The sequence below is a fragment of the Macrosteles quadrilineatus genome, unplaced genomic scaffold, assembly GCF_028750875.1.
Source record: "Macrosteles quadrilineatus isolate MER2022 unplaced genomic scaffold, UCM_ALF_1.0 Scaffold_9__3_contigs__length_116548681, whole genome shotgun sequence".
Lineage (NCBI taxonomy): Eukaryota > Metazoa > Arthropoda > Insecta > Hemiptera > Cicadellidae > Macrosteles > Macrosteles quadrilineatus.
In genome coordinates this window covers 55,419,731-55,434,460 of record NW_026542602.1, presented here as the reverse complement: position 1 = coordinate 55,434,460, position 14,730 = coordinate 55,419,731, and the positions used below count along the sequence as shown (strand labels likewise).

The window sequence follows — 14,730 nt, the reverse complement described above, 5'->3', positions numbered from 1 at the left end:
GGCTGGTAGTTGGTCATCGTCTATATGAACTGTACTAGTCAACTGTTTCACATGTTCATTAATCATTACATATTCAATTGTTTATTTTTGTATTTTTCGAAAACGATTTTTTACTATTTTTTTTTCTTGATATGTAGTGACTCTTGCTGGTTGAATTTTGAATTTGTTTGAATACCAACCCCTATTTTTGGGGGGTGGGTAATGAAATTACAAACACGTAAAATTTTGTGATATCACCCTGGTCATGTCTACTGAAGTTTGTTTAAAAATTTACAGCCATGAATAAAATAAATGTGATGGAATGTACCAGGTAAATAAAGTAACATCTAACATTTCTCGCCATAACTTTTTGAAAATTTGTCGTATCAAAGTCGGATTTGGGTAATTCATTATCTTTTTTAAAGCTATTTTATATGCAGCCAATCAAAAATTAACCAGAGGGGGGGGGTATAATGGGACACCTATATAGTTTGGTTCCAAAAAAGCGTGATTCTGGACCTAGATTACATTAATTTGTCATTAAGCTATAAATTACTGATGCTATCAAACAAAGATTTTACATTGTGTAGTACAACCAAACCTATATAATTTGTATAGTACATTGTATAGTACAAGACCACGGACTGGACTTCTGCGTTCGCTGATTTGACACTCGTATGAAGAATGTCAACATTTCAATAGCGTCAATAAACACAAAATACAAATTAAAACTAAAAAGTCTTGGTCCTACTACAGTTAATTTAGTTCTTGAAATGTTCTCGTATTTGTCGTACATAACTGTTTGAACGGATTATGAAAGTTGTGTATGAAGTGCATCGATGGATAAAGTATATTATATTTGTTGACAAAACCTAAAATTAAAGAAGCTTCTTTCAAAACTAGGATTGACTCCCTCAAACCACACCACAGCCTCCCAGCACAAGACACCGAAGCCACCTCGGGGTCCGCCTGTGAACAGGTCGGGTAATCTACCATCTGGAAGGTCCTTTTATGACGGACAGTTTGGTTTTGTCATAAAATCCGGTGTCACAAAGCTATTAATAAGCGGTAAACGGCGTCCCTGACTGTCGCTCTCGTAGAAGCTTTGTCCTTCCGACGTCTTCATAAAACGACGGTCCTTCGTCCTGTCTCGTCCGTGTGGATAACTCTGAATATTTGTTCCTGTTTTTTAATATCTTTTGGGATAAAATAGTAGCTTCTGTGGTGGGATGTAACATGTTTTTTCGAAGCTGGCGATAGTCCTTGCCGCATTTTGTATGGCCAAATATACAATTGACTTTTGGAAAATGCAAGTAGAAGACACCCTACTAATAAGTGAGAAAGTTTGGATGTTTGGATGGATGTTTGTGACAAGTAAACGCGAAAAATACTGGTCGGATTGGGCTGAAATTTGTTGTGATGATAGCTCACATTTCCGATTAACGTATAGGCCTATTCTTATCTAAAATTATCTAAAAAATCCTTTCGGGCTCCACCCCAGTGGCTCTAGAGTTTCCCATGTTAACCTTTATGATATTCATGATTAAAAGGAACTAGTGTACCTGTTGCTCGAATTCGAGCAATTGCCAAGTATTACAGGCGTTATTTTAAAACGAATAACAAACAAAATTTCTGATTACTTTAAAAGATTCGACTCAAAGAAATACTCAAGATATACATAACAGATCGATATAATCAACATTTCTTGTAAATATCTTATCATTTTTCAAAAGCTGATCTTGTTTTTTAGTGTTTTCTACAAGCCTAAAACTTTATAGCCGTATTAGGTTGTCCACAATAACAATTATAAATAAAAAAAAAAACATTATTTCTATTTATTTTCCTTGGTGGTGTTCTTATGACTTTCCTATGTTTCCATAGTTTGCAAATCGGCTCTTTCAATGATTAGCTAAGTGTTAATTCAGTTTTCTTTTTAGTTTAACAAATTATCCAGGGTCTCTCGCTTTTTTCCAATGCAATATTGAAAATAATATTTTAAAAAAATCTAATCTGTCTACGTCTCACCCTAAGACCTACGTTAATAGATTTTTCCCCATATGGGAAATTCACTAAAACTTACTACAAATTGAATAATCAATTAGGCTAATGCACCATTGACTTTAGATACTCCAAATAGGCATTTCTATTTACAGTACGTGAACCAAAAATACCATTGACTTTGGAAAATGCAAGTAGACATTTTAATTTATGAGAACCATATGAACTTCAGAGACTGCAAGTAAACTCCTCATTTACGAGAAAAAGATGCTGCATTTAACTAGACATTCCATTTATGTATAAATAGGCATTCCATTTATGAGAGCCAAATATACCGTTGACTTTGGAGGATACTGAAAGTACACATTTAATTTTTGAGAACTAGATGAACTATTGACTTTGGATGCTGCAAGTAGACTTGCCATTCACGTAAATATTTTTACTATTAACTTTAATTGCTGCAAGTATACATCTTCTTTACGTGATCCAGCACTGACTGTGGATACTGCAATTAGACATCATATTAGTAATTTACGTAAAAAGATGTAGCACTGACTTTGGAAAATTATTGAGTACATATGCTTGCTCCAATATTGCAAGTAGACAACTGCATTGTAGCCTACACCCAGTATTATAATTCATTGTCTTAATACCATTGTTAAAAGCCTCAAACACTATAATAGTCACACACTATAGCAGGTAGTTTTAGATGGTAAAAGGTCCGAAGTTAATGAAACTTACGAATGTTGTTCAGGGATGATAAACCTAAATTTTCCCAAGTTTCGGACCTCGAGGACCCTGTGGAAAAAAAATGGTGGGGGGAAAACTTCAACATTTTTGACAATTTTTTGCTTTTATCAATAACTTTTTCCCTTACTTCCTACCGAAAAAGCACACGTTACACTTTTGTAGAGCGTTAAATTGTCTACAATTCTACAGTTCAAACATGATTGTATGATAATTTGTTACCGAGCAATAGTATTTTTATTTTATTATATGTTTTAAAAATCGACCAAAATATGTAAAAAAATACCTGAATTCCATCTTATTTACGGGGGTGTCGAAATATGATGCTTATAACTAGAAACCATAATTACTACAAAATTTCGTGATAATTTGTATGCGTAATAAACAAAAAGATGGAATTCAGGTTTTTCATATTTTGGTGGATTTAAAACATAAATTTAAATAAAATGCTCGGTAACAAATTATCGTACAAACATTTTTGAACTGTAGGAAATTTAACGCTCTATAAAAGTCTAAGGTATGCCCTTTCGGTAGGAAGTAAGGGGAAACAGTTATTGAGAAAAAGGCAAAAATTTGTTGAACATTTTTAAGTCCCCCCCCTCTTTTTTCCACAAGGTCCTCGAGGTCCAAAACTTGGGAAAATGTTAATTTATTATCCCTGAACAACATCTCCTAGTTTCATTAACTTCCGACTTTTTTTACATCAACAACTCTTTTTCCTACCTGCCGACTGATAAGCAATTATCAAAAGATCCGACTCTTCACTCGCACCTTAACCACCTCCTGACCAACCTTCTCCAGAGTTTCCCGCTTTCCCGTCGTCATGCGCCGCGACGCCCGGTATTATTTCCACCAGGTTATTTTCCCGAGCGACGCCACCGCTCCTGGTGCCATCTTCCGCAATTATCCCCGTCTCATGTCCTAATTGAATTTATTTAACGCTTTGTTAAGCCCGAGGTTTTTCACCTAGGAGACGGTCGCATTAATCGACTGGAGTTTCATTATTGGAACAATAGCAGTGGTAATTAGGTGTTATTATTTTAATAAGCGTCGGACGTTTCCTTCTGGATTCTTTGTTTTCGCGGTTTGACCCGCCTCTGTTTTCTCTTTCCCGTTATTTACTTGTGATTGGGGAATTGGGGAAATTTGTGGGGAATCGGTTATTTTGTTATTGGGTGCTTCAATGATGGTTTTGTTATTGTCGTTGGGGCTGCACTTTAGTTTACGTCCTACACTCATCTGTTTGGTTAGTTAGGTTCAAACCTAACCTAATTAACCGAATGAAATAACCGATACATCGAATAGTCTATATATCGATATTTTTCATTTGAATGAGTGTAGGACGTAAACTAAAGTGCAGCCGTCGTTAGATATTGAGTAGTCAACTTGGACTAACTGTAGCCATATTTTTACTTTATCCCTCTATACATATAGTATATGGAGGAAGTATAGTTTTCTTCCAAATGTAATAGTTTAAGATTTGGGTGTAAATTATACGTCACATTGAACGTAAAAAAGTTGTTTACGATGTCATGTCTGTGTGGGTGTGTGTATATGTACACAGCTACAGACTTCGACCACACATGTAGTCCAACTTTATTTGAATTATGATTTCCCCATAAAACTTGTCAGACAACAGCGAATTCAGATTTTCACAAATCGGTGCGAATAATTCTGATCAAAATTTATTATGTTATGATCTTTTAACACTAAACAATAGCAAGTCCCTTCCAAATTACTTAAGAATTACTGTTCAAAAGCTATTGCAACATTTGTGATATTTCCCAAGAAATATAATAATTACTGCAACCACTTACCTATAAGGGTTGTTGACAAGCTAAGTTTATGTTTCTACTTATGTTCCATTAACACAATTCTTTTATTCGGTTTATGGAGACACCAAAGATATTACAGTTTGCCAGTTCTCCTTCCAGCCGCATGTTATGATTATTTTTACCTTCTTCAACAAAGCTGTTTTTGTATTTAAAATTCTTTTCAATGTAATCATTAGAACAATAGTGTCTACAGAAGTATTAACCATCTATCTTATTTCTCTGTGAACCATCAAAGGTTTTATTCAGTTTATAACTCAGGCAACTAGCAAATTGATTTATTTCAATGATTATTTTTGTTTGAAGTCGTATAGTGTGTTTAGTTGGCATGAAAACGAAGTTCTGTAAAAAGTGTGTTAATCTTAAGAAAAGTAAATACAAATCCAATCAAATTATTTCCGTACTACTGTGACCATCAGAAGTTGTTTTTAGCTTTTTATTTTGATTGTTCCATCAGAGTGAAAACAATCTTATTAAATTCTTGTATATAGCTTAGTTGTCTTATCGCGAAGTATTTATTTAAAGAATTGAATTTTTTTCATAAATATTTTGCTATCGAAATTGAATAAAACAAAAGTTATAAGTAACACTCATATTAAGACCCACTCAAAGATAATTACTTTAAGGTAAAAAAACGCTGTTATTAATTTCTACGTATTTATAAATAATGTACAGTTATTTAGACTGTTTTAACGAATTCAACCTGTCGTTTAAATTATTTAAATCTTAAACATTTGTGCTGAAATTGTTTTCATTCACACTATTAAATATATTTATAAAAATATTTCTCAAAACCTCTGTTACACTTTTTAGCCTTAACAACAAAGTTTCTATACGCATTTATTCACTTGAATATCCATTTCGGTGACAAAACGAGAAACATCAGAAGTGGTTGAAAATAATTCAACTTCAAGTGCAACTTGGCCCTGCATTGCGTCATAATTGACTCGTCATCACACTATTCTTATCATAACTGTGGCTATTATTGATAAAAACATATTATTCAACATATAAATAACTGACAAGTGACGGTGATGTCTATGATGGAAGATTCTAGCTTATCACTCTGGAATGTTGACAACTCAAAACATATGGGTTTAGTGGCACTAAGCGTTTTCATTTACATTAGTTACTAAATAGCCTATTTAACAAATTTACGAGGCAGTTATGATTTCAACTTGGAGATAGTATTTTGGTAGGAAATGACTACTTTGGGCATATAAAGATAATGTAACGGTCAACTATTGATAAGGAATAGTCACGTCAGTTTGTTATGTTTCACAATTACAAAGTTACAAGGGAAATGTAACAATAAACTAAGTTTATGCTAGCTTCAAATAAAAATTGTGAAGTAAGGCTAAAGATGATTTCGTTAATTCAGCTAAAGTTTTGTCTAACCATGATTTTTTTTATTAGTACATAGAAGAAAATAAATATATTTAGCTTAATATATTGGTTATTTTGAGCTTAGCTGTTAAAATAGTATAATTGCTTCGGCTTGGCGTTTCTTAAAGACTTGTATGTATCTTATAATTAATTAATTGAGTGGAGCGGGGATGGAGGGTAAAATATAGTTGTGAAAGGCGTCAGCGGCAAAATAAACACACGGTGTATCCATATTGCATACCTGGACGCCGTACTATTTAATTAAAATTAGTACGGTAAAATTTCTAATTGGATTATAGAATTTTACAACTACCGGTGTACATAGTATTAATAAAATTACGGTTGTCACATTAGACTTTCATTCTTTAAACGTTAGTTTAATTATTTATGTTAACTGTGCACTCAAATTTAAGTTTCCTTTCGTTTTATTATCATCTCTAATAAGTAGACTACATATTTCCATGTACTGTAGAGTTTAAATTTTGCATTTGATTAGAATCTACAAACTTGAGAATCGTATAAAGTTTTACAGACGTGTTGGATGTACGTTTTTGGAAATTACTATTTGCAATTTTTGAATATTAAGAGCATTGACTATTTATTTATACTAGTTCACAGTCAATGTTAGGAGTAAATAAAATAACAAAAATGGAAGTTTAGATTAAATTATATATTTTTAAAAATACTAATATCTTTGACTATCAATAAAGTTAAGGCCCCGCCCCCCATCTAATATTGTTCTAGGTAATTATACAGACATATCCTTTTGGTGGTCGTGCAATCTTAGCAGGAATTTTAATTTTATGATAAAAAAAACTAACTGTTACCATTGACTATATTATATAGTCAATGCTGTTACCCACGGGCTTTACCCCATTTGAGTTAAAAAAATATATGAAACAGAATACAGTAATACAAACAAATAATCACACTTGATATTAATAAAGTAATAAATTGAAAGAATAACATACAAATTAATACAGGTGAGGTATTCATTAGGTAGTGTATATGGAATGTTCCCTTTAGTAAGGAATTATGACCTTAAAGGGAAATTTATGAAATAATTTATAGGTTTGAGCATTCAGCAAGGGTTCTCGTCATAACAAACATTTTAATTATATCGTTTATGGGGTTGTGACTTGTAGTTTTCTCAAAAGTTCATGGGTACTTCGGGATTTATGGATTTGAGTGTCCTCAAAAATGGGGGATTTTGAAGGCAACTTAAATGTAAAACCCCTTCAAGTGTATACAATCACAATATCTTATAGAATTGTAAAAACCAGAGTGCCCTATCTCTTCTCTATCTAAAATGGAATCTCGTCAAAAGTTGATTGACGTCTTCTCTTACATTAATTTCCTTGTGTAAAAGAGCAATTTTCCTCCATCTCTAATTTGTTCAACCAAACATTTGAACTACTAAATGTATACTAGTGATTTTAGGTAATAGCGAGGCTATTGAACACAATAGATTTGGAGGTGGGTTTCTCGAGTAAAGATAGGCAATATACTCATCTCCATTCATACTTAGCTTAAAATACCCAATTTGTATGGTCGCCATTTCATTGCAAAGTATTAAAGTACCCTATTAATAATTTAGAGTTTTAAACTACTTTTGATGAAATAGGTTTTAAGAATGATGAACAACTTATCATGGTCCGAACAAGCTAGTTATATCAAAAGAAAGGTATATCAGGGTTTATACAAGTTAAGCATGTGCTACCACTCCCTCTGAAAAGTTAAGAAAAGATTTAATTTTAACGTTGATTTTTACTATTTTTTATTATTTGGCTTATTGTGGCATTAGTAATGTTCCGTTAACAAAACTTCAGAGGGCACAAAACGCTTGTATTAAATTTATTTTTAGATTACAATTACATGATGTGACAGAATATTATAAAAGATGTCCTGAAAGTTACAGAGCGAATAGAATACAATACTCTCGTCTTAGCTCATTGAACACAATTTTGACGCAAAGAATCGCCCGAAGTCCCTCAATCACACAAAGTCATTAGCATTCCCAGAAAGAGGAGGGGCAAAGCTGGTCGCCGGTAAGGCACTTGCAGCTTGCAGCCAGCGCGGTGACAATAGTAAAGAACGCCCCCGACGTTTGGTTGGTTGGTGACATTCTGTCCAGGGTGGGGGGAAGAGGGGAAGGTCGCCGAAGGTGGGGGGACAGATGTTTCGGGGACACTTGCAGTGTGCGACTGTCCACCGAACAGCGCGGTCGTGCGACAGCTGACAGAGTTTGCCGCGAACTTTGCTAAACTTTTGCCGCCGTTTTTGTGACTTGTGACATAGTGTTGTGATTGTGCCCGTAGACCGACTGTGGATGAACAGAGATAGCGAAGACCGTTGGATGGTGGCGAAAGACCGGAATGAGTTTTATGGGATGGGAATCGGTGAGTGTTTAGGGTTATGGATAGTAAAATAAGAGTTATAGGTTTAATTGTGTTTTATATAAAGCAATTGTTGATACAAGGTGGTTTCATAACTTATTACTCATATTTAATAACAATATTGGGAAACTGCAGATGATTTGTTCAAAGTAACGACTGTACCAACCGGTTTAACTTGACAGTTGGGGAAGGACCAAAACAATGTTTCTAAACTACTCTACTTAATATTCATATCTCCAACATTAACTATTTTAGCGTACCGTACGCAGATAAATGTTTACTATTAGGCCTATAAATACCTGCGAATCAAAACTCTTTAACTCAAAATGTTGGAATCAAAATCCGCTTGATCTTGGACGGGCACCTCAAACAAAAGCGTGCCGGTACTTCTAGTTTACTTTTACTTCTTTGGCAATATTTTTTTTACATGAAACAATTTTATACACAGAATTGTTAATCTTTTGATTAGTTAATTTGGAAACACATGCCTAAGATGTTGTCCTTTTAATAAACCTTCTATGTTTTTTATAGTAAATAACCTGCCAACTAATTTTAAAATACTCGAAACGTGTTCACCTAATGTAAATTGCATAAAACTATTACAGTACTGGTATTTCAAAGTTAAAAAGTAAATTGTTTATGCATTATTGATTGATACTATTGTAAGCATAGCTAATTAATAGTGTGTGTTGTTATGTCGTAATTAAACGTACATACACTTTGAGATGACCTATAGGCCTAATCAAAACCATAATCAAACAGAGTATAGGACTCTTCTGCAGAGGTAAATAGTGATTTGACAGTTATAAAAGGTGCTAGGCCTAACAACGCTGTTGTGCCTAAATATAGGCTAATAAAAACATAAATGGTGCTGTATACTCTCCGGGAAACTAAATAAGTTAAATAAAATAAAATAGCCTAATTGATTTTTTTGCCGAATGAAAATTGTTGTTAATTTCATCTTAACAAATAGCCTAAATATTGATATAAAATAGGCGCAAAGCAATGAAAATCACCGAAATAAACAAACAGTATGTAGAGTGTAATATTTAAAGGGAAAATACAGTACTGTAGCCAACTAGTGTAATTAAAATACTAAACAAAATGCAACGTAAAAACTATCTTAACAAATGGCAGACTACACTGACTACAGTACTGTACCTAGCCAAACAGACACACAGGACAGGAAGCAAACACAGGAAGATGGATTTTCACGTTTCGACAGGAATCAAAACACAACTGACTTCCACTGTTATAAGGCAAAAAAATTATTGAGGCACATTCGTAAGAACTTCGACTTAAAAAGGTAATCTTCGAGTAACTGAGGCCCGATGACAATCGAGAATTGAGGTTCTACTAACGTAATGCTGAAATATTGGTTATTTATTGACAACCTTTACAGATTGTTTACATTAAATACCTACATAAACAGTGTTAACACTCTACATAAATACTATGAAAATGCTTAGATCAAGAGTAAAGACATGCCGTAACCTTTTTGATCTAATTTAAGAGCAATTTGACTTATGTCACATATTTATTACTAGGCCTGTTACTCGCAGTCGAATTAATTTAGTAAACTATAAAAGAAGACCAAACAATAACATACCTATTTTTTTAGGTGCGCTCAATCAAAACCGTAATCAGAACAGCTGTTTTACTCACAACTTCTACACCGTCAAGGCTCTATTATGAAGCGGTGTCCTATTTTATGATACACTTCATTATCAAGTAAAATATTCATCAGCTAAAGATAATTAACTGGGCTCATCTTGTAATGTTTATGCCCTGTCCCAATAACACCATAACACTAATCACATAATTAACTTCTATAGAGTTATGCAGACTGCAATGCATATTTTTTATGTATGCATAATTTTACCACCTGATTGGCTTCAAGGTCTAATGAGGTTTTGGATATAATTAGGTTCTCAAAATATCATATTTATGTGGTGGCATATATAGGTGTAGGCCTAAGTTTTGACTTAAGTAAATGCTTGTTTGGTATTAGATTAGTAGGGATGGCATTTTTGTAGTTACCATGCTGGTAAGATGTTGTGTGAAAAATTTGTACTTTAATTGAGTTGTTGATGAGGTTTACAGATTTATATATGGGGTAGCTGATGCTTTAGCAAGGATGATTGTGATTTTTCGTTTAAAAGCCCCAAGAAACCGATATCGTTCGTTTTCAATGTTTTGTTATAATAGAATAATTTTTTCATGCTCAGAAATTCTCAGATTTTTAAGTTTTGAAATTAAATGAAATCTGTGAAGTTTATTTGGATAACTTCGTGAACTAGGCCGTTTAGGAACGGCTATTTGTAACAATCAATTAGTTGTTTGACTTTTAATTCGTATGAAAGAATAACAATTTCGAATGTTACCAAACTTTGGGTTACTGATATATTAAATTTACTAAACTTTGTACTGAGTGTTCAATGTGATTGGATTAATCTATTTGGATCTATTTATTGGGGATACATTGCAAAATTCATGTGTTTGATTAATGGATGTTAAACGCATTTTTCTATTAAAATGCCGCTCAAGCATTGGTATGCTTCGGGGGATTTACTCTTAAACATATAACACACAACATATATTGATTAAACATATATTCTTTTAAACACATAACGATGATTACGAAGGAATGACTAATTATATTTAACAAATTGGGTGATCCCAGCATTTGTGTCAAATTAGGTGTTAGGTAAGAGTAAAAACTTCTTCAATTTTATTTCCTAGTATGTAGCAATAACTTCAAATATTGACATCATACACATTATACAACTTTCTTATTTTTGATGTCTCCAGAATTTATTTTATATTTCGGCGAAACAGCATCCCCAACACGTGGGGATGGGATGATAGGGTGGGGATGACGTAGGGGGCAAGAGAGAGAGAGAGAGAGAATGTGGGGGAGGGAGAATCAATGCCCCCTTCCCTCCCTTCCAGATGTAGGTTAGTAAAACTTGTGTCGTGTCAGACGACGGTAACAATAACAATAACACATACGACCTGTTGAGGCCGATGTACAGTAGGGGGTGCAGCGGCTGAAATTACCTAAATAACAGGGAAAAGACAGGGGGGGGGGGAGCATCGATGTTGGGTTTTGGATTTGTCCCTTGAAATGACTGGTTTGGCAGGAGACTGAGAGGTGGCACTTTATTCCTTCAAAAAGTATTAGATAGATTACGTTGGTAAGATAACAAAATTGTTTAAAGATTTTTTTAAATTATTTTTGCTCTACATTTTGACAATATTTGTGTGAAAACTCGTAAAAATATTGTTACTTGAGTTTACTGTAATTGTGTAGTTTGTTTATGATTTATATGTTTTTATGCCTATTTGCAGTCTATTCTATTTGTTTTGTGTGTTAGGAAAACTCATTTGAATTAAAGAGCTTGTGCTCAGAGGACATGCATCATAATCGTTGATTTATTTTGAAAGTGGTGGTCAGAACTGTTCCCTTTTTGAGTTTTCTCGCAAAGGACGGTCAAAAGCTTTGGTATTTTAACGGGATAACTAACTTTGACTTGGTAAGTTCATCAATTTATGTCCAGTTCAAATTCAACTTGAATAAATTAATCCTTCTGAGAACTTGAATACCTTTTAACTTTAGCGTTGTCAAAGTGCTTGAAGTTTCTCTAGGCTACATAAAGCTACTGACATAAAGCTTGTCCAAGTCCTCAATTTCACAAACTCAATCGTTCCAAGAATAATTAAATATGTTTACTTAACCAAAACTATATTTTCCAAATACCTCGATACAACACACGCCCAAAATACCAACACTCCCATCCCTACTGCGTCAAAGAATCCCGGGTGTCGCAGGCTAGGCTGGCCGGTACAGTCGGAAATATCAATAGAGTGTCGCAGGGGCGGGGACAGTGGGCGGTCACCTGTGTCGTCTGTCGCAGCGCAGGCGCGACATGCCGCGACACACAGACAGTCGCTGCTAGGTGCGGGCGCGCGACACACATGGAAGCGGTGGTGCCGTGGCGGCATGTCTCTGGTGAGTTGTGTGGTTTGCGAGTATGTTAGTGTGTGTGTTGGGTACGTATTGGAATTTTTCGGGTTAACCTAAAAGGTAGTTTTATTGAAATTTCTGGCTACGGAGGACGTTTTGCTAACGAGTTCTCTATCTAAATTTGTTTTAGACTCAAGTGTAGTAAATATTTATCTATCATTCCAACGGCAATGCCCTAATTTACGTTTCAAATCTTAAGATGGCTAATATAATATTTAAGTATAACAAATAACAATGTGAATTCAAAATTGGTGGTTCGTAACTGGTTGGGTTTGTAAAGCATGTTTGAATATTAGAATGGTTTTTGATAACCTAAGTCACCTGTTCGCGATAAGATATTTTAGGAGTTAAGACAAGAACGTGTAGATAGGGTACGTAGATTTATTATTTTATTATTTAAATATGTAAATTTATCCAGAAGGCGTGTATACATGGGAAAAGATAAAAAATAAAAGTCTTCAAGCAACTAAATTCTTAGTTCGGACTACAGAAACAGTATAATATGGTATTTCTACCTGAGCGTTTAAATCTTTCCCCATTATTCATTTAAATTCTTTAAAATGTAACATAAAAATTCTCTTATTTTTACCGCTATGGAATAATTCGAATTCTTTGTTCTCTTGAAATTGTGGGTTTTATTTGTTCTTATTGACTTGTACACCGACCTGCACATGTGTGTATTTTTAGAGTATGAATGCACGCTGAGTAGGCGAGTAGTAAGGTGGTTTGTGTAGTTTACTTAACTCTGACTTGATGGTTATTATTAGCCAGTGCCATTAAATATTGACTGGAGATGCCCATAGAATCTAATAGTTTAAAATGTGTGTCACAATCAGAAAACTTAGAGCAACTTGACTTTATCAAAAGACAAACCATAAAATTAGTGTTTAATGTATTATAGCTTGAAATATTTATAACTGTTTGAGCTTTGAACCTTTTAAATTATTTTTTGATGGTAGGCTGGTAGGCCTACACTAGTCCAAACAACAATAATTACCATACCCAAATTAAAATTGTGTAATGAAAATATTTTCTTGTAGGGTACAACGTTGCTTAGTTTAGTTTATCTGTATGTTTGCCACCTAAAATTTATATTCCCATAGAATAGATGAACAATTCACGTCAACATGTAGGTACGGAGCAACTACAAAGATGTATACCATATTATTTAAATCCCCATACAACCCCATTGAAGCTGCCACAAAACACGATGGCATTCACAGACTTACCGGTGCTGTCCATAACGAAAGAGGCAAGTACAATCGGTACAGGTCCATAAGCATCACCAAACCCCATACACCCCCATGGAGATCATAGAAACACCACAGACCACCATAGTAGGAATGTGGCCTAGATCTGATGGCAGGTGAGAACAATCGGTACAGGTTAGCTGCATAAATAACATCGCTTGCGGCCCCGGGGGGGGGGGGGGGAGCGGAACTGAAACAATTATTAAACATTGCGATTGAATTTTCACACTTGAGCGTCGCCATCACGTTTAGTCAGCTGGTCTAATAGCAGTGGAGTTCGTTGTGATCTTGGAGATGTTTTGGTTGAGAGTGTTCTTTTTTCTGATTAAATATGCTGGACAATCGGTTAGACACTACTTAAACAACTGCTAATATAAGTGGAGGTGATCTTCTCTTGATGGGCATAACTTTTTTTGAAATGGAAAATTTTGGATTTTAGGACGTTAGGGTTTTTTGTGGAAGACGAAATGCTTCTTTACGAAATAGTTTTTTATTTCGCTTAGTGGTTTTAATTTATACGACTGATTGATTAATAAACCTAAATAATTTTTGTCGGATATCCTTTTAGTTTTTAAAATATTTTAAACAGATTGAGCTTTGAAACTCAAAATTACGATTAAACTCTGCGTTTCATAGAGTCAGTATCAAAACGGTACATTAATGCAAACCATTGTATATACGATTTGTCCGATATATATTTTAATTGGTTTCCAAAAACTGTGCATTTTGCACTGTCGTTTCATTAAATATGTGCAAACGTGTAGAGTAGTTTTAAATCCATGATTGCTTGATTAAATTATGTAGGAACGTTGTTGATGTATAGTGGTTATAGTCTGTCTGGCGGAACATGTCTCTTGGCCATCCTTTTTATTTACCATCCGGGCCAGTCCCAGGTAGACGAAGGATCGTGACACAGGTTCCACCATACAGACTATAGAGCACGGATTTCAAACTATGGTTCAAATCGTGCTAGTCACCAAATGCGTAGCAAAATATCTTATAGGTGACCTAGATGAAAATGATCTCATCGGAGAAGTGTCTACACTAAAAGACATGCAATATTGTTATAATTCGATTCAAACTATTTATATCACATTACCGCACTTTGACGGTGA

The 14,730-nt window shown here is 34.3% G+C and overlaps 1 protein-coding gene across 2 annotated transcripts in view; it reads left to right on the top strand.

Annotated features, from left to right (window-relative positions):
- The first annotated feature begins 8,090 nt into the window (after positions 1 to 8,090).
- Positions 8,091 to 14,730, top strand: part of LOC129004343 (zinc finger protein basonuclin-2-like) — a 174,188-nt gene continuing 167,548 nt past the window's right edge. For both annotated transcript variants that reach the window (XM_054432905.1, XM_054432904.1), the window contains exon 1: positions 8,091 to 8,341. In XM_054432905.1, coding sequence (XP_054288880.1) covers positions 8,272 to 8,341 — 70 coding nt within the window. In that variant the 5' untranslated portion in view covers positions 8,091 to 8,271. The remainder of the gene's footprint in view (positions 8,342 to 14,730) is intronic.